Source organism: Pipistrellus kuhlii, unplaced genomic scaffold (genome assembly GCF_014108245.1).
Source record: "Pipistrellus kuhlii isolate mPipKuh1 unplaced genomic scaffold, mPipKuh1.p scaffold_m20_p_3, whole genome shotgun sequence".
Taxonomy (NCBI): domain Eukaryota; kingdom Metazoa; phylum Chordata; class Mammalia; order Chiroptera; family Vespertilionidae; genus Pipistrellus; species Pipistrellus kuhlii.
Genome location: NW_023425529.1, coordinates 176,098,220 through 176,119,931, shown reverse-complemented (window position 1 = coordinate 176,119,931; position 21,712 = coordinate 176,098,220). Strand labels below are relative to the sequence as shown.

Here is a 21,712-nt window from a genome sequence, read left to right as displayed (position 1 = left end):
GTCAGTGGGAGCAGAGTTTGATTTCTAAAAGACTAACTACAAAGGAACATAAACTAAAGAAATAAAACAACAATTTAGCAAAATAAACATTTGTTCAGCTAAATGAGGTACAAGCTCAGAACAAGGATACTCAAAATAATAAAGCTAGGAAATAAATTCAATAGACCCAGAAGTTCATTCCTACTCTGAAAGAATGATTTTATGAAATGAAGTTCTGTCCATATGCTGTTTCTTTAGTTACAAAGATTAGAGGATGTAGACTGGAGGTTTTTGTTTGGCCTTTGAACCAGCTCTGAGAAGTAGCAGAACACAAGGGCTCTCATGGAGACTCTGCAGGAACAAAGATGCTCCCTTGACAACCATGGAACATCAGAAAACAGTCTATGAATATTTTCCAATCACAACCCCAGCAAGATTCTTTGCAGATATAGACTAGCTTATCCTAAAATTCATATAGAAGTGCATGGGCCTTGGAATAGCTAAAGCAGTCTTAATGAATACAGTGGGAGAGAACACCCTACTTGATATACTAAGTATTACATTCTAACTACAGTAATCCAGAGAGAAGCAGAGAACAATGGAACAGAATAGAGAAATCTACATAGACCCACATAAATATACTCAACTGATTTTGACAAAGCTACAAAAGTAATTCAATGGAGAAAGGATAGCCTATTCAATAATTGTGCCAGAGCAATTAAACATTCATAAGAATAGAAACAAACTTCTAAGTCTCAAATTATACTAGTGGCCAGATTATTATGACCACCCTATCAGTAATTTGTTGGGCCACCTTTTGCCTTCAATATTGCAGCGATTCTTCTTGGCATTAACTCCATGAGATGTTGAAAGGTGATGAGAGGAATCTGACACCATCCCTGATGAATAGCACTGTCCAGTTCTGTGCGATTGGATCGTGTGGAACCAGCTGCCTGATGGATCTTTTAACTTTGTCCCACAAATGCAAATGCTCAGTTGGATTGAGATCTGATGATTGGGAGGGCACCTAAGCAAGGTAAAGTCTCCCTCATGTTCTTGAAACCACTCCTGCACAATACGAGCACCGTGTCATGGCACGTTGTCTTGTTGGAAGAAGCCATGTTCATTGGCGTATCCATCAACATGATAGGATGAACTTGATCAGCAACGATACTTAGGTATGTTGTGCTATTCAGAGTTGTTCCACAAGAATTAAAAGGCCCAAATCATTCTAGGAAAACATGCCTCAAACCATAACACTGCCCCCATAAACTTGAAGGGATGTACTCATGGATACTGGGTGCATGCTTTTATGCTGTTTCTGCCAAATTCTCACTCTGCCATCTGCATGATGCAACTGGAAACATGATTCATAGGACCATGTGACTTTTTCCCAATGCTCAACTGTCCAATTTTTGTGTTCCTGTGCGAATTGGAGATGTTTTATCTTGGTAACTGCAGACAGCAAATGTATTCAACCAGGCCTTCAGCTTCCATATCTCATATGTATACAATTAATTTGCCTACAAACTTCAGGTGATCTTAGTAATCTGGCCACTCAGTCTATATATATCCTATTTAATAAAAGGCTAATATGCAAATTGTCCCCTAGGGAGTTTGACCTACTGGGAGTTTGACTGCTCACTATGACATGTGCTGACCACCAGGAGGTGGCACAGACAGAAGGAAGGCCCTGGCCAGCACTCAGCAGCCAGTGGAAGGAAGATTCCAATCAGCCCTGATCTAGCTGGTCAGGCTTAAGGACCCTACCTCTACACAAATTTCATGCTCCGGGCCCCTAGTATATATATGTCATAAACTTAGATGTTAAATTTGTACAATTACAAATCATTAGAATAAAAAATAATACCTTTGGACTATGGCACTAGACTTGGCATTAAACACATGATCTATAAAAGAAAAAAAGGGTAGCCATAACTGTTTAGCCCAGTGGATAGAGTGTTGACCTACGGACTGAAAGGTCCCAGGATCATTTCTGATCAAGGGCATGTACCTTGGTTGCGGGCACATCCCCATTAGGGGGTGTGCAGGAGGCAGCTGATTGATGTTTCTCTCTTATCCATGTTTCTAACTTTCTCACCCTTCCTCTCTGTAAAAAAAAAGTCAATAAAATATATTTAATACATAAAGAAAGAAAGAAAGAAAGAAAGAAAGAAAGAAAGAAAGAAAGAAAGAAAGAAAGGAAGGAAGGAAGGAAGGAAGGAAGAAAGAAAGAAAAGAAAAGAAAAAAGGCTAAATTGAATTTTATCAAAATTAGAAACTTTTGCCCTGTTATAAGACAATCAAAAGAATGACTTAAAATGTATTCAAGTTACATTTGTTTAAAGACTAGTCAAAATGATATATAAAGAATTCTCAAAACAATTAAATAATTCAGTTAGGAAATGGACATAATAAATGAAGAGACATTGTATCAAAGAAGATATGTCAATGGAAAACAGCACATGAAGAAAATGTTCAACATCATTAGGTACTAGATTGATGTAAATTAGAGTCACAATGAGCTATGACTATACAGATATCAGAATGGGTAAAGTAAAATAAAAAGTACAAGTAAAACTGAGGTAATGTGAGTAATATCAGTGGACTGTATAAATGTCAATGTGCTGGTGGTAGTATTGTACCATACTTTTGTAAGATGTTAATACTGAGATAGTCTGGGGAAAGGGTACAAAGAATTAATGATCACATGTGACTGCAACCATCTCAAATTAAAAGTTTAATTAAAAACAGATTGTAATGCAGATTTGAAACCAAGCATATTTGTCTTCTCAGTAAATGTGAATGTACTTTACCCACCTATTTTGAGTTTAAGAAAAGGCGTGCTATCTTTTCCCACTTATATAGTTGGAAAATTATAATTTTTTAAAATTCAGAAATTCTGAGAATAAGGTAATCAAAAATTAAAAGCAGATTTTATAACATGTAGATATAGATTCCATCTAGCCCTAGCTGGTTTGGCACAAGGGATAGAATGTCAGCCTGTGGACTGAAGGGTTCCTGCTTTGATTCCAGTCAATATTACATGCCTGGGTTGTGGGCTTGATCCCCAGTAGGGGATGAGCAGGAGGCAGCCGATTAATGATTCTCTCTCTCCCTCTCCCTTCTTCTCTCAAATCAATAAAAACATATTAAAAAAAAAAAACTCTATTAGATTTCATCCAGCTCGTTTCCTATAGATCAATTTATATCTATTTCCAAATATTGTTAGAAACAATTTTTAAAAACAAATTTATGTGGTCCCCTGTTGCTTTCTTGACAGGTTACTTTTCCAAACAGGTTATCATTACTGTATTTTTGTAACTAGTTTCTATTAACAAGCTTTTAACCTTAGGCATAGCATTTCAATTTAATTGTCTGAAATTCCTACTGACACTAAACTTGTTTTTAATGTACATAGGTCATTTTTTTTTCTGTGTATCTGTGAATGTTCGCTTCATGACTTCTCATTTTTGGTGGGGTTTTATAGGATTGTAGAGTTCTAAGTCTTTTTTTTTTTTGTGGGTTAAAGTAGGTTTAGTGGGAGATACATTTTGACTTATCAATAATGATTGTTTCTGTCCCCCTTCTTTATTCTTCCTTACTCCTCTTCTCTTCCTTTTTCTCCTTCTTTATCCACTTCTCCCTCAGCTTCTCTACATGTTTCAGGACCAGTTACCTCTAGTGGATAGAATTTTTTTTTTTTAATATATTTTATTGATTTTTTACAGAGAGGAGGAGATAGGGATAGAGAGCTAGAAACGTCGATGAGAGAGAAACATCGACCAGCTGCCTCTTGCACACCCCCTACCGGGAATGTGCCCAAAACCAAGGTACATGCCCTTGACTGGAATCGAACCCGGGACCTTTCAGTCTGCAGACCGACACTCTACCACTGAGCCAAACCGGTTTCGGCATAGTGGATAGAATTCTTGTTGCAGTGTAACCTACAGGCTCTGGAAAACCATACATTTCGGTCAGCGAGTTTCTAGAAGATTCCTGGGTTAGGCTGCTCAAATTAGTATAGTACCAGAACATACCTATCATGGTGATCCTTTGTAAGGAACTGTTTTGTCAATTTGTTAGAAATTGGTTTTTAGTGGTGAAGTTTCACCAGAGCATTATATCCCCTAGAGATACAAAAGCCATCATCTATCATCCAACTCTTTCTTATTCATGTTACTTTTCATATTAGGTAAATAATATCAATTTATGTGTATAATTCTGCATTTATGAGTATGTCTGTATGTAAATTCCTCCTTTAATTCTCAAATGCCTACTATGGACGATCTAACCCAAAACATTTAAGAAATAGTGAGATATTGATTAGTTTGATTTAAGAATAGTTTCATATCTTGTGAATTTAATATGTGCTATTGTTATTATTATCTTCTTCTTGTTATACAGCATCTAATTAATTGCACAGACTTTGGATTTAAACCATATTTCAACACACATATTATTCGTAATGATTAACTTTATTATTTACATGTTTTGAGTTTAACCTTTATGTTCTTTAAAGTATTAAACAGTATGGTACATACCGGTACTAATACAGTTTATAACAGGGCCTTGATTCCTTTGAATTGAATGAAGCATCTATTTTTATTATTATTATTTTCTGTAGAATTCCTCTTAGAATAAGGAGGGGGAAAAAAGTAGTGATCAAGCTGCTAATATCAAGACTTATGCTGTTGCAGTTATGTTCATTTTAATTGGGAATATTTATTTTTGAAAGTATAGAAATGATTTGACTAAATGTATTAAATGTCATTGCTAGTATAGCTGCTCAACTTAGCCAAGCGATAAAGTTACCAAGATTACTTTCAAAGTCATTAGTGTTGTATGGGAAGTGATATATTCTCTAGTCTAGCACTGTAACACTTGTAACAAAAGCCACTTACTGTGTCTTAAAATTTAACGTAGCCACTTGAAAAACAGTTTGTGCTTATGGGAGAAATGCAGTCTTCAGTGATTTGAGAAAACTGGGTCAGTTACGTTATCTCAGTGATTACACAAAGATATAATGAAGGACATTGTAAACCTTAAATGACTTTCATCCTCTTGTAAACTCAAATCACGCTCCGAGGAAAGTATTAATTTGTTTGCTGCTTTAAGTAACATGTATTTTCTCCTTTAGTACTGATATCACAAACCTATATGTCATTTGAAGAAGGTTAATTATTAAATAAGCTCAAGTGATATCTTCTTCCTTAAATGAAATAATCTCACTTAATACATGAACAGAGAAATTAAAAATATATCTGTACAGGCAGTGACCTATAATTTCTAGAACTAAGATAGGGATTAAAATGAAGTTGAATCATCATTCTGAGGCTCTACTGAGACTACCAGTCTGATAATAACTAATATAAATGTATATTATGGCCCTCATTTGGAAATTTCTCCTGTATTCTTTACAAGTGAGAAGGCCATAGGTCACTAAAAAGGGCAATATAGTCACAATATATTATTTTAAAAAGAGACATTACTAGCATGAATGCTATGTTACAGACATCAGTAAATTATAAAACAGGTTATTTACATGAATTATCTTCACTGTTATATTTCAAACTAATGCTAAAATTCAGTAGAGGAACCATCAACTCTTATTTTGTCCTTAATCTACTGTGTAAGTGGTAGCAATCATAACTATTTAAATTCAAAAATAGTGGTACATGGAATTTAAAACAAATCTGAAAACCGAGCATATTAATTTTATATGTGGTAAATATTAGGATTATAATGGATTCTTCCAAATCGTGTACTGTATCTTAATAAAATTCAAAAGCAAGCACAATTTTGTGAATATATCAAAAATAATTCTATTGTCTCTGTGTGTTTTTTAGCATAGAGATGGTTTTTAAGACACCTTAAGTTTAATTTATGAAAAAAAATTGAAACCAACATCATAAACCATCCCACCAGTGTCCTGGAGCTCCTGATAACAGTTAGAGGATCAGTGAAATAAAAATGGTCCCTTCCCTTCCCACCAATGCCCCAGTTCCAGGCCCCAGAGTTCACCACTTTTAAATGCTTGTGTTTTTATTCTTAGTGATTTTTATTTTAATATATTTTATTGATTTTTTTTTTTTACAGAGAGGAAGGGAGAGGGATAGAGAGCTAGAAACATCACTGAGGGAGAAACATCAACCAGCTGCCTCCTGCACACCTCCCACTGGAGATGTGCCCGCAACCAATGTACGTGTCCTTGACCGGAATCGAACCCGGGACCCTTCAGTCTTCAGGCTGACACTCTATCCACTAAGCCAAACCGGTTTGGGCTCTTCTTAGTTTTTAAGATTAATTATCATCATAAGTATTTTCTGGGTTATCAGAAGTATATTGACTATATTGACTGTGAAAGATGAGGAATTTAATTTATCAATACCACCTCTGTCTCCTTTTACTCTACTACCTAACATTTCTACTTTAGACATTTATTTTTTAAATTCTAGGACTCACCCTCATAACTTAAAATTGTATACTTTTGTTGAGTATTACATTATTTATTGTCAGGATTTATAACAATTACATTTTGTTAATATTGTCTTTAGATCAAATCTAAAAATTCGGGTGTAATATAGAAGAAAATATTATACTTATATAGATCATTTTTATTCAAAATCAAGTGGTTTTTGAGTAGCATTAACAATGCTGTTATTAATATTGCCATTAAAGCGGCAGTATTTAAAACATTATAAGTAAAGAAGTTTTACTTTCACAAACTCTAGCAAATGCTCAAAATCTTGCCATAAGTTAATTTGCTTCATGTGTACAAATATGTCTTTGTAGTTTATCTTTATTATTGTGGGAAAAACACACACAAAAAAACTAAATAGTTTCATTATATCTCATCAACAGAAATATCCAGATTTTTTATATTATATATTTTGTTAAATGAATTTTTTTTCCTCTCAAATACATTCAAGTTAACCCTCTAATATTAACTCTTTCTAATATTATTTCCTTTTTCTTAATACACAATATTTCAATTTCTCTTTATCTTTACTCTGTTAATTTTCTTTCAGTACCTAGAAAGTTTTGATAGCTTGTTCATATTTTAAGATATATTACTCTATTGACAAATAGCAATTGCTGGTGAAGGAATTCAATTAACATGTATATTATATATTAAAATATTTTATATGTTGTGCATGTTACATATGTGTTACATGTATAAATTAATGGCTTCCCTCAGATTTTTTAAAGTATCAAAATAGAGAAGATCTGACACTGGAATCAGGCAATTTACTCTTAGATATAATATATATCTTTCTGTGCTCCTCCCTCAACTTGCTCCACTCAGTATGCAAAATATACAAGATAGTGGCTGATTGGCCCAGAACTTCCAAAGAGTATTTACTTAATAGTTCTTTTTAAGGACTGTATTATTTTCATAAGCTTTTACAGTGTTCAATAGTTTATGAAAATATTTGATAATAATATACAATTTTATCTTTTTAACAAATTGATCGAGAAGAATGGACATACATGATTATTACATTTTATAAATTATTAAATTAAAATCTTACATGAGATGACTTTACCAAGATATTAAAATGATGCAACTAAAGATTCTGAATAAAATAAATATATCAATTTCTTGCTGAAGAATAAATTTCTGTCTTGTAAGGTTTGTGAACTTTACTTTCATAAATAGAATGGCTAGCTACTATTTTTGGCAATCAATCTAGTTACTATATCTAATAATGATAGCAACTAGTTACTATTCTTAGCAATTAAATTATGAATTGATTTGGAATGAAGAAAACAAAGAATATAGACTTTGAGTTTTGTAGCACGTAAAAATTTGTTCTTGTTTTACTGCTGATCAAATATATAAATAATCTACATCCTGACATGTTTATAGCAAAACATCTGCTTGTACCTTATACACCAACAGATTACACAAACACGTTGGAATGAATAAAATGTGCAATAAAAATGGAAGGAATTTACATAATAAATTATTGATATATATAATAACAACATATTTTGATTTAAGGACAGTGTTATCACAAATGTCTTATTTGTAATAGTAGAATGTTAGCTTGCCAATTGAAATAGAAACATACCTATAATTTTTTAAAATATCCATCAAATATTTTTGTTACTAATGTTGTACTATGGAAAATTGCTTGGGAATAAATCCAGATGCTTACAGTTCAATTAGGCCTGCTCTTGAAAAAAAGAAGTTTTATCATTTGGATATAACGTTTATGTTGTTTCCCTTACAAAATATTTGAATATGTAACTGCTAAGAATTGGATAATAAATAGAAGTTAAGTGAGAATTCAAGGTTCTTTAGTTTCAGAATTACTTTGCAAATTTTTAGAAATTTTAAAAAGCAATTTATGAATATATAGGGTGGACAAAACCAGGTTTACAGTTGTAAGTACATGAAGCAGTTTATTATTGCATTATTATGTATTAATTATTTATTATTTTCCATAGCAATAATTGGAAATCTACTTTTGCTCTACCCTGTATATTATGTGCTATACATTGAGATACATAAATTATATATATTTAATAAGGGCACTCACATGTTTAGGAATTTTATACTACATAGATGATATACTATCGTGTTTTACTTATTTATGTTTTGTCCTCTCTGATTGACTCCTGTAGTATGCGTATGTCTTCTTAGTACGTGACATGCTATAAATATTATAATATCAGTGTGTTAGAACACTACCTCATAAAGAGGAGCATTCTGAACTTGTATGGGAAGATGCCTTCATAAAGATATCCTTTAATTGCTATGCAAAGAATGAGACAAAGGTAACCAAATGAAGGAGGAGTGGGAATGGTTAGAGAGAGGATAGTGAAGGGTCAAGGAGCTTGACTTAACTAAAGAATTAAGCCATGGAAGTGGATGTGGTTACCAAATTGGAGTGTGAATATAAAGCAGAGTCTCTGTTAAATTGATTTAATGGTTATCTTAAGTAGGATGACATAATTTGCAGGATCATAACCCTGAAGGATGTGTTGGAAAGAAATAACACGCCATGATTCGGGGGAAATAGCTAAGCATGTGTGCTTTAGAAAGAACTAGAAACAAGGATACAGGTGGTATGTGGAAGTAGCCTCCTTTATCCTCTTTGCTCTCCTGTCCTAGGCCTATTTTGGCTTTCTCTAAATAACTTAAAGATTGTCAAAGTTAACTTCAGTTCTACATTCAAAGAGACATTGTTTAATTGGTTGTACTTAATTTTGAGTTCAAGATATGTTCATAAAAGTGTCTGATTGACCTAGATGTAATGATGAACTCTTGTCAGCTAATGTCATTTTCTGTGGGAAGCATGTTGCTGAGAAGAGGTTGTCAAGGTGGCAATTCCCACAAGAAGGATTCCATTATGGGCTGAGGTCTGTGTTTAACATGACAAACAGAAAAAGCATAGAAAGGATGCCGTTCGGCACTATCATAAAGTATAATAGCTAAAATGTAGAAAAGCACATCATCTTAAATATGCATCTAATGGTTGTTACCACTACCTACTATGGAATGTATATTAAAGAAGAGACACTAGACTACATGTTTTAGAAAAAAGAAGTCTATTATTAAAATTCCAAGATGAAATTGATGGAAATCAATATTACCCTTCAAGGAACTTACAGAATCTCTTAAGATCTGGCTGAGAGATGAGCCATTGCATTTCCACATGAAAGGTTCTCCTTCATGATGAGAAGGATCTTCAGATGTTTTAACAGAGCCTCTGGGACTACAATAGTTTAAGAGGCCTCATACTACAGCTATATAAACTCAATACTGTACATGGCAAAACACTGTGGAGATTAGAAAGTCTGTGAACCATAAAATGACCCAAAGTCAGAAAACTCTTATCTATAGTCTCATTGCCTAGTTCCACAGGGAGAATCAGCTTGCTCATCTGTGTCTTCATGGTGTGTCTGTCCTGTTACGAATGACATTTACCTCATATCCCTCACTTTCTAGTTAGCAGGATACTTACCATTTTAAGTTCAAGTTCATTTTACCTACCCCTCCTGTGCAACTCACCACTTCTAAATACACGCATGCATGCACACATGCATTGAAGCGCGCGCACACACACACACACACACACACACACACACATACACAACTTAGTTATAAGATGAGGCTAATTACAAAACAATTCATAAAAAGATTGCGAAATGCTATTTTTTTTTTCTTTACAAAATATCTTGTGAGATTTCTTTAAAATGGTATTTGACTATACAAATATCAATAATTTGTCCTGGGGGCTTCATTTCCGAGGTGAATTTTATAATCATTTGGAACTAGAGTTTTTATCTCACTGGAAAACTTTCTTCAGAATACTGTGATACAGATCTGAGCCCAAAGAGAAATATATGCTGGTAAATGAAGTCAGAGAACAAAATTTTAAAAACAAAAGAATGCAATGATTTTAATAAAGAAGAGACACAAGTGAACTCAGAAATAATCATAAAAATTTTAGGATTTCTTACTGGGATTACCTAAGAAAATAAATTTAACTTACATTTTCTATTTCCATAGTTGCCAAGGTTTACTAGATTTGAGGCTAACTTCCTAGCTGCATCAAATCTACTTAACTCCCTTTCTTTTGGTGATTTAATTAAAATAAAGACAACAATGTGCCTATTTCCCAAGGATGTTTTGATAGGCTATTGGCTCATAATTTGCTAAAGCACTCTCTGAATTAAGCTGGTATGCCTAATTTCATAACAGGGCGGAAATGGAAGATACTGTCTTGAGAGTCTGGAAGGACTTCTTAGACAAGACCTTACCATGTAGGCTACTTATGTAGAGTGACCATACCTTCAGTTCTTGTCTTTAATTTGCAGATCCAGAAATTTGGATTTGCTCAAGGCAAGAAGGGATCCTTCTTTTAGGAACTAAATTATGCTCATAACCACTGATAACTATCATGTGCAAAACCAGAGCTATGATCAGCATTACCTCTCTTTCTCCCTTCTTATAGACAATAAGAAGTTGCATCCATGAAGCAGATCAAGTTCCCGGCAGTGTTCAGCATATTCTCTCCAGTATTCAAAGACAGCTGGGAAATCAAATTATAAACAGAATTTAGTGGCACTATTTATAGGCTATAAAAAAAATATTTGTGGAGACATAATATTTAACTCTTTTTTAACCTCTTTGCTATACAATGCACCTCCTTTTCAATAAGTATCTCTACAGTGTTTGTAAAATACAGGTGATTAAACTAGTATTCAGAGGACATTATTCTACCTGTCCTAAAATATAGGTGAGTAAGGTGGGGACCCATTGGGGGAAATGTTTGGGGAACTCTGTGCTGAACAAAGTAGTTAGGTTTCTTTATTGTAGACATCTAGACTATTTAGGATACTAAGATGCATTAGGAATCTCAAAGGGAATATAGCATGCAATAGTTTTCTAAATTTACTTGTAAACTGAGCATTTTTCCCCCACTAGGTTTATTATAATTCTGGTATTCTATTAAACACTAGAGGCCAAGTGCACAAATTCTTGCACATCTGGGGTCCCTTAGCCTGGCCAGCAATTGGGGCCAATCAGGGACTCTCTCACCCAGTCCTGATCCGGGCCAATCAGGCCCAGCTGGCCTGGGGGAGGACTGGGGAGGTTGGCCTGGCTGTGGGGGGTTGGCTGTGGGAGCGCACTGACCACCAGGAAGCAGCTCCTGCATTGAGGGTCTTCCCCCTGCCTGGTGGTCAGTGTATGTTATAGTGATTGGTCATTCAGTCCCTTAAGCTTTTATATATATAGAAGTTTAAAAGAGGAGTGCTAATAGTAAACATTTAGGCTTTATATTCATGTTGCAAAGATTGAAATGTGGATGTTTCTCAAACACCTACTTATGAATGGTAGTCTTTAGGGTGCCTAGCATTATTAATTAATTATTTAATATTTTTCTTAAGTCAAATCCCTGAGGTTGTTTTTTTGTTTTTTTTTGTTTGTTTTTTTGTTTTGTTTTTTTAATTGTCACATTTACCATCAAGAAATGTGATGTGTTTTAATAGCACTCTCAGTTTTTCTAGAGCATTGTTGATTCATAAGCCTGTCTTCTGCCAAGGTTTTATCACATTCTTTTTTTTTTTTTTTTATTACATTTTATTGATTTTTTTTTTTTACAGAGAGTAAGGGAGAGGGATAGAAAGTTAGAAACATCAATGAGAGAGGAACATCGATCAGCTGCCTCCTGCACAACCCCCACTGGGGATGTGCCCGCAACCAACGTACATGCCCTTGACCAGAATAGAACCTGGGACCCTTGAGTCCACAGGCTGACACTCTATCCATTGAGCCAAACCAGTTTCGGCTGATCACGTTCTTAAGAGGTGAACTTGAATTTCAAGTTAAAGCTGCACATTACAGGGATTTCCCTGCACATTTAAAGTTGTGCTATGCAATTAATATTAGATTAGTAGGCATGGTCACAGGAATAATTTTTTCCTTGCAGCAATTCCTGAGGGAAACCATTTGTTTTCAAGAGTACTGAACATAAAATTCATGTGTATTACAAATGTCCCTACTGGATTGAACAGCTATGATCTATTCTCCATCTACTTAAAATAAACATTTGCTGGTCTCTTATATATAATATCATTACTATAAGGTTTACATCTTTGCTAATCCCTTATACATAGTCTAATCAGATTTATTGATTGCATCCACTTTTTCTCCATTTACTGTATGATTATGATCATATCTACCATGTCATTAAGTATACTATTGTTTATAGTTTAATTTGTTTCAGCACATTTTCATTCTGATTATTTTGTTACTAAGCATTTGCGTATGTTCCAAGAAGTGAATGATATGTGGGTTGTTAGAAAAAGGAGAAAATATTTGTCAAGAAATTATATGTTAGCAAGAGAAAATTTAGAAAAATTGAATTTTATTTTATTATGCTTTTTAGAAATCATTCATATGGTTAAAAGGATGCCAATACTGCCGAAACTGGTTTGACTCAGTAGATAGAGGGTCGGTCTGCAGACTAAAAGGTCCCAGGTTCGATTCTGGTCAAGGGCATGTACCTTGGTTGCGGGCACATCCCTGGTAGGGGGTGCACAGGAGGCAGTTGGTCTGTATTTCTCTCTCATCGACATTTCTAGCTCTCTATCCCTCTCCCTTCCTCTCTGTGGAAGATCAATAAAATATATTATTATTTAAAAAAAGATACTAATACAAATAAAACATACCAAGTGCAATGTTTATTGTCTTATTCAATATATTGAAACAGTTCAAACCTTTTCATAGCACTGACAATTGGTGGTATATAAATTATTTGAAACTTTAAATATTGGCTAAGAACAAAGGCAATATATCATGCTCCAGATGATAAAATATATTATACTAACAATAACCTATAAAGATATTGCTATAAAAGTTGAATTAGAAGTAAAATTTATAGGTCTATCAATTATTATCACTGTAATATTTATTTTCTAATAATAGGCAGGAATAAAGAAGGCCAATTGAAATGAAAATAACTTACAGGCTAACAGCAAACAACATAGTAAAAACACATTTAAAGCAGGCTGTCAAGGCTTGTTTTTATTTGTTCTTCCTCTTATGCTTAAGAAAAAACAGTATATTATACTATATAATAAAAGCATCATATGCAAATTGACCCTAACAGTGAAATCACCTGGAATGACCTGGAACGACTGGTCTCTATGATGTGCACTGACCACCAGTGGGCAGACACTCAATGCAGGAGCTGCCCCCTGGTGGTTAGAGTGCTTCCTCAGTGGGAGCACAGCTCATTCAGAAGCCAGCCCATGGCTAGCCATGCAGAAGTGATGGCAGGATCCTCTCCCGCCTATGCGGCAGGGCTAAGGATGTCCAAATAACAGCTTAAGCCCAGAGAGGGGGCCTAAGCTGTTAGTCAGACATTTCCTGAGGTCTTCTGGACTACCAAAGGGATGTCTGACTGCCAGCTTAGGCCCGATCCCCAGGGGCCAAAGTCGGCAGGTGGACATTCCCCAAGGGATTCCAAACTGCGAGAGGGCGCAGGCTAGAATGAGGGAACCCCTACCCCCCCACCTCCCAGTGCACAAAGTTTTGTGCACTGGGCCTCTACTAAATTATAAGTAACAGCCTAAAAAGAGTTAAAAAAAAAAAATATATATATATATATATATATATATATATATATATATATACACACATGTGTATATACACACACACACACACACACACACACACTTTTTTTTTTAAGATATTGTTCTCTTTAAGAGTTGGAAATTATATATTTTCCCTTTATTTAAGGTACATTAAAAAATAAAGAATGCCCTAGCTGGTTTGGCTCAATGGATAGAGAGTCTGTCTGTGGACTGAAAGGTTCCAGGTTCCAGTCTGGTCAAGGGCACAAGCCAGGGTTGTGATCTAGATCCTCAGTAGAGAGTCTGCAGGAGGCAGCCAATCAATAATTCTCATCATTGATGCTTCTATCTTTCTCCCTCTTCTTTCCTCTCTGAAGTCAATAAAAATATGTTTCTTTAAAAAAGAACTATAAAAAGATTACTATTGAAACAGGAATTATGTTTGTGATAGAATTTTTTTACTTCCCTAAGATAGTTCCACATTAGATGTGTTCAGAGCAACTCCATGGGGAACACTTCAGAAAATTTCCTTCAGATAGGATTTGACCATATATATGGACAGTCACAGTGTGAGATTTAGTAAAGGAAATCCCTCTGAGGAAATGTAATACTTTAAGCCATGTGTCATTTCACATGTTCTAATATTATTGGCTTTCTGGATTATAGAGAGTTCTGTCTCCACTTCTCCCACCACTGCCCAAGTATTCTTTAGGCCTTTTCATATCTGAAAATTCTCTCACTGTCAACATATCAATATAAGAAGCTCCATTTTCTGGTGATAAATCTGACTTCCCCTCTCTCATCTTTCTAAACCCCTATTGATCTTGGTCATTAATTCATTATAAATTATCATTCTTTGACCTTGTGCTATTTTACAACCCAACAGTGCTATTTGGCTTCACTTGTTCCTACCCAATAAGAAAGATAATGGCCAGATATTTGAAGGGCATAAGTTTTGCTACTTTAGAATGCCGCATCCTTATGACTCTGCCATTCCTGCCTGGCACATCCTCAGTTATGAGTCTCTAACTGACTTCTGCCTCTGTCTGTTCCTACATAGCTAGAATGTTGTGAAACTATACTAATTGAGCTAGTATATCTGTGGCCATATAATTAATTTCTAAATCAGAGTCACGTTTCACTTTGAGAGTGGAAGTGCCTGTTATAAAACTGCTATAAACAGCTATCTCAGAGAAACCAGGGTGTGTCATCATCTCTAAGCAGGTAGACCATTTTCTCAAAGGAATTAGCCTTGAATGGTCCTAAAATTCTCTCCCTCTGTTGTTTTGTTTTGTTTTGTTTTGTTGCCAGTTCCAGTGTCTGCCTTAAGTCAAGGCCTCAAGAAATGAATTTCTTCTTCCCTATCCCCAGTTTAATTCAACCAAAATCTATTACTTTCTGCTTTGCTGAGAAGATTTAAACCTCACCACATAAAAAAATTCTCTCTTAATAGTCATTTTCCTTGTCTAACTTAAAAGTCTTTTCATTCTTACTCAAAATTGTATTTATACTACTTCGATGACTTCCTTTGTGGAGGGTGAAGGGGTAGAGACTGGGCCATCAGGATGTCTTAGCTTTCCTCTAATATCACTGGTCACAGTCTCCCAGAATGTATGAAATAACTGTTTTCCAATTCACAAACCTAAGTCATTATCTAAAAGTTTTAGAGTAAAATTTGCTCACCCACCATGATTGACTCAAGCATGCCTTAAGTGATTGGCATTCCCTAACCCACTTTATACAGATGCAATGGTTTATAAAATTCTGAAATTGTCAATGTTACCTCAAATTTATAAAGTCCAAAGCCCACTATGTTCCCTTATTTAGTCATAGAGATGAAATCTTGGATAAATTGTAAATGTTCCCTTTATAGTATCTCCAGATAAAGTTAGTCACGAGGTCTTATAAGTTGTTCTTCCACCACACCCCTCACACATATGCCAAGTTGTGCATTATTAACTGATACTCTGTCAATTAGGCCCATATAGTATACCAGCATTGTCTTAAAGCTTAAACACTGATCATTTGAGCTCTTCACAAACTTCTGTTTCTTCTCTTGGAGACTGAAATAAACACAGACTTCTTAGCTTTATATTCAGGGCTTTCCTTTCTCTGGCCTCAAAGCATACTCTCGGTTGTATTCTCTCAATATATTTCATATACTATCCAGATTGGATGGCATTGTTATGTCCTGTGTGTCACCAGATGTTCATTTTGCTCCTCTCTCCAAGGACATCTCAGGTAGAAATTCCATATTCTTAAGGCCTTTATCATAGTCAACCTCATCCATGAGATATGGCATACTCACTTGTCAGGTTTGAAATCTTCTTTTTAAATTCCCAGTAGCGTTGTTCTGGTCTTATTTATTTTACTCTACCCCATAAACATTATTTGAGTACTTGTTTGGGCCTCCTCTTATAATATTATTTTCTAAAGGATAGGACATATGCTTTATTTATTATTTGAATACTAAAACACTATGCTTACTTATACTATCAATTATTAATTACTTGTTGGAATTATTTGAGTGTGACTATTTGAATATTATAAAAATATGTGTATAACTGTAATGTGAAAATATTATTAGATTTCTGCAAATAAAGTTTTTCCCAATAATCAGGTAGCAAGTATCTTTATACCTAACAAATCGTTGAACTGATTGATGCATGAAGAAAGTACAGGATTCATTCATAGATACATTCTAGTCTCTGATCGAGCTGAGAGAAGATACCTGGTCCTTTATATTCCTGTCATCCTGCTTATGTCAAACAGAGCCCTCTATATGCATGCGAAATGCTGCAGTCATTCATTAAATAGATTCAATCTCTCATTTTCCTTAAATCATCACTGACTTGAGCTTACTGTTTTCTCAATTTAGGCCTAATAAAATTATGGCCAGTTATTCAATCTCTCATGAACCTAAAAGTGAACTATATTTCATTGCTTGTAGGATGGTATGGGAAATCTGAGAGTCACCAAGAAGGGAATCCGACTTGAAGGTATATCTGAGTTTCTACTTCCATTGTATGTGAAAGAAATTCATTCCCGAAAGGTATGTGATACTGGCTTTGGCTTACTGTGAAAGATAATGTAGAGGTTATGTTTTAGCTTGAAATAAGAAGCTAGAATCCCCTTATCTCTTCAGTGTGTAATTAAGTTTCCTTAAGCTAAAGACTTATTTAAATAAATCAAACAATTAAAAAGCTGAAAAACTAGTGAAGGGTAGTTTCAAAGTAACACATGAGAGAACCATTTAGAATTAAACTGTAGTATTGTGTCTGTTAGTCTATATAATATGCCCCACTATTTTCAATGGAAGTTAAACATACACACTTGTAGGAATTCCAAAGGGGGCATTTGGTAAATCTTGAGCAATTTTTGCTGGAAGCATTGACTTGAATAAGTGATTTTATTTTAATATATTATAGATTTGTTAATGCAGCTGCATTTTCTAAGATATGACGAAGAATCTTAGTATAGAAATTAAATTTATTTTGGAATTTATTTAAAGCAAGTAAAGATACTATCCTTTCACCTGCGTGTGTGCTCTGTGTGTTTTATCACCTAGCAGCATGTTAAAACTCAAAGGGTTATAAATGAGACATTGTTCATGTTGGTGTGCGTGTTATTTCTCCAAAGGCAGTAAGTATTCTTGGTTACCTCAAAATCCAACTAGAATCTTTCAATCTAAAAGGCATTCCCTGGGATATATATGTAGGTGTGGAAATACATTTATTAAGACTGAAAAAAAATTAAAAGCCTGTGACATAAAATTTGGAAAGATTGTTACTTATTTCATAAATATGAAAATATTTTTAAAACTAGAATTATGTTTAAATATTACTGATATAATATCTTAGGAAATTGGGTACATAGTAAGACATAATTTGATAATTTGTTTCAAAGCCATTTTTTCACTTAAATGTCAGTGACAATAGAAGAGAGCATTCCTTTTATATAAAATCTTTAATGAGGATAATTGTTGTTTTTTATTTTATTAATATTTTTTATTAATTTCGGAGAGGAAGGGAGAAGGAGAGAGAGCTATAAACATCAATGATGAGAGAGAATCGTTGATTAGTTGCCTCTTTCACACCCCACTCTGGGATCGAGACCACAACCCGGTATGAGCCCTAACTGGGCTTTGAAATATGACCTCCTGGTTCATAGGTTGATGCTCAACCACTGAGCAACACCAGGCAGGCTTAACTTTAAATTTTATTTTGTTATATGTAAACCTACAGAGTTTCACTAATATACTATATTGACTTTGGGTACTAGAAAAATTATACTGAGATTACTTTCTGCATTTTGGTCATACACAGTAGGCACATGTATGACTACCTAACCTTACTAGTATGTGATTAACTATAAAAGTAATTAAAATTAAAATTAAAAACTTATTGATGTTTTATTTTCATAAAAACTGAACAATATCATGCTTATACAGATTAGTGTTTTTCTTCCAACTGGAAGTTAGTGTTGTATTTGGATTAAACAATTTAATCTTTGAAGAAATGAAAACTTGTACATGGAAATCAAGAAATTACTTAATGTGGGAAGAAGGTGAGAGTCATCATAGGCAGGAACTTCTTTAAAAATTCATCCATTTTAGACCAAATTATAGTGGCTGCTGGGAAAGCAATATAGAGAAAGACAGAATTTACCCTCTCAGCTGGAACAGTTTTCAGAGCTATGGATTCTCTAGGACAGTTGGATGAATGTTCACGCCATCTATTGACCTAATAAGAAATAGCCCACTGATTCTAATATCAAAGTGTGAGCTGGTGGCAGTCAGGCCTCCTGAACTTTGTCCCTGGAAAGTTTGCAACCTCAGCTCACCAGCATTTCCAAAGTCCACTGTGGTGACCGACATCTAGATGCTGCCCGTCCCATCTCCACTCCTGCTGCTTGTCCTTCCTGTGTGTCCTCTAGACCTAACCTGCCTCTAGGGGACTGCCAGGTAAAAGGGGCTGCCCAGGCTGGAGGCAAGGTCCGTCTGCAGTCAGGGCCTGGGTGTGGTTTGGGAACAGAAGAAGGAGACCCATTTGCTTCCTAAAAATTTCTCTACACATACACTACCATTTTTTGTTTTTGTTTTATTAATAAAGAAAAAGCCAGATGGTGTGGCTCAGTGGTTAAGAAACGAGCCATGAACCTGAAGGTCCAGGTTTGATTCCTGATCAGGGCACATGCCTGTGTTGTGGGCTCCATCCCTAGCAGAGGGCATGCTGGAGGCAGCCGATCAATGATTCCCTCTCAGCATGTATGTTTCTATTTGTCAGAAAATACTGTTCCCCACACACTTCTAGTCTCTCAGTCTACAAACCAAGAGCTGTTCCTACTGTCTCCATGTTAACTGGCCTCCTTTTTCCACCTCTAAATGTCTATAGATATTTGGAATTCTATAATTATCTATCACAGCTTACTCTCTTCTTTATGCTTTGGGGGGGGGGGGAAATCAACCTTTTCTATGGTCCGTTATATCAGTGCACAGAAAATCATATCTGCTTGAAATATCTTAGAATTCAATGAACCTTTCAAAATTAACACATTGTTTTTAGAGAGTTAGAACTCGTTAAACATTTGGGAAATTAAATATATAGTTTTCTTCAATGAGAAGGAATAGTGAAGGATATGTAATTTGGGGCCACCTCAAATAAATGATTACATTCTGAATCAATCTTCAATGCACATGTTCTAACATTCGGTCAAAAGTTTTGCAATAGCAGGAAATCGGGACATGCAATCACCAGGCTGTTTGTATTTCACGTGACTGAAGCATGTTACCCAAGATTTCACGAGTCCACAGTACTAACTGCATTTCACTGATTCTTCCCAGAAATTTGGCATCATGCAGGTCTCAGGGACTTCTTCAAGCATTACACAACTTCATTTGAAATGAGCTAAACACTTTCTTGTTTACTTTTTTAGTGAAGTTGTTTCCTCACCACAGCCCTGGGATCCCAGCAACTTGCATACGAGATTGATACTTGTGCTGGGCGCCATGCCAGATCATTCCAGTTTTCAATAACACCCAGCAAAGCAAACATGTTTGTTTTCTTTATGGTTCCTGTGTGAGCGGAGCTGTGGATGAGGCTCTGCTCCCCGCTCCATGCCCACTCATTTCACCTGGCCTCAGCACTCAGGCGCTAACTCCGTTCTTGGTGACAACCAGTTTCTTACCTTGGGTAATCAACACTTTTTTATATAGAGTTCAGACACAGAGCCATGGGGTCAGGCAAGCCCAGCAAAACTCAATCCTGGTTACGTAGCATGCTAATCTCTGGACCCTGTCTTTTTCTAGGTACCTTTGCTCCCCTATAAATCTCTTTGCTGGTTTCTTTCTCCCACACAAACCGATTCATGCAAAGAGACATGGGCAGGCAACTATAGTCATGCCCTCATTGTCATTATCATATTGCATTTAGATGTATAATTCAGGTGAAAGTGATTATTTTACTATAATGTCTTCATTCAGTTAAAAGAAAAAAAAAACTACAAATCATCCCCAAATCTTTACACTCAGAAAAAAACAAAACAAAAAACAACCCTGTTAAAATACATTGAATATCTTCACAGTTATACGTTTACACATCTTCACAAAAGATAAATCTGCAGAGAGAGACATGGGCATGCTTCTTACAATTAACAGTCATTTAGTAGAAGAAATATAATCTGAAATAAATTAAGAAGAATTACTGAACTTTAATTTTTCTCCACAACAAGAATTTTTTAAAGCTTGTCTTTATGTCCAGAATAAAAGTTTATGAGTACCATTTAGAAGCTGGCTGCCTCAGCCCCACGTGTCAATGTTCATTAACTCCCCGCAGTGCAATTTGAGGTGATTAGCTCCTCTCCAATTTGTCCTCACCCTTTTTCATTTTCCGTTTTCTGGACAATTATATTATTTTAACTTTGCCAGAGTTCATAGTAATTGCATTCTGTTCTGCAACATTAATTGCCTTGGCACTTTGATCTTAATTCTATATATAGGCGGCTGCAGTATTCAAAACCTGTATTCCATTATGGCTTCTCTATAACTGAGTTCAATATTTAAGTCATCCTCCTTACGTGTATTTTACTGCTAATTAGTTTTGTTTGTGTGTTTGCTTGTTTGCTTGTTAACCCTTGAAATATTCCATGCTGAATATGTCTGTTTTCTTTTTTTCTTTTCTTTCTGGGAATATTAGTAAGGGCTCGTCACTTCTTTTACTGTTAACTCACTACCTATGACATTCTAGCACTGAACATTGGCATAAAATCTCTGACGGCAGCCTGATACTTTGCTTTTATTCTATCTGATCTAATACATTTTTTGCACTTTCACTTTTTCACCTCAGGGATACTTTTTTCTATTATGTTATTCAATATCTTTCAGATTCTTTTGTTGAGTCTTCACTTCTGAGAAAGCAGTAATTTGTATGTTGGATCATCTTTGTCCTTCACAGCTATCATAATGTATCCAATTATTTTAAACTCTGTTATTTTCCTCTGATTACAGTAGCTGCCATTATCTAGAGTCTTTACTTCAAAAGCATTCACTTACTTAAAATTTTGAAAATATGAATTCTGCCCTTGCTTTCCCTCATTCATCTCTTTTATACACAATGATGCTGTTTTAATCCTCAGCATT

At 35.0% G+C, this 21,712-nt stretch overlaps 1 protein-coding gene across 1 annotated transcript in view; it reads left to right on the top strand.

Annotated features, from left to right (window-relative positions):
• Positions 1 to 21,712, top strand: part of SGCZ (sarcoglycan zeta) — a 197,633-nt gene that overhangs the window by 62,126 nt on the left and 113,795 nt on the right. The window contains exon 3 of the mRNA XM_045587786.1: positions 17,027 to 17,128. Within this exon, the coding sequence (XP_045443742.1) occupies positions 17,027 to 17,128 (102 nt within the window). The remainder of the gene's footprint in view (positions 1 to 17,026; positions 17,129 to 21,712) is intronic.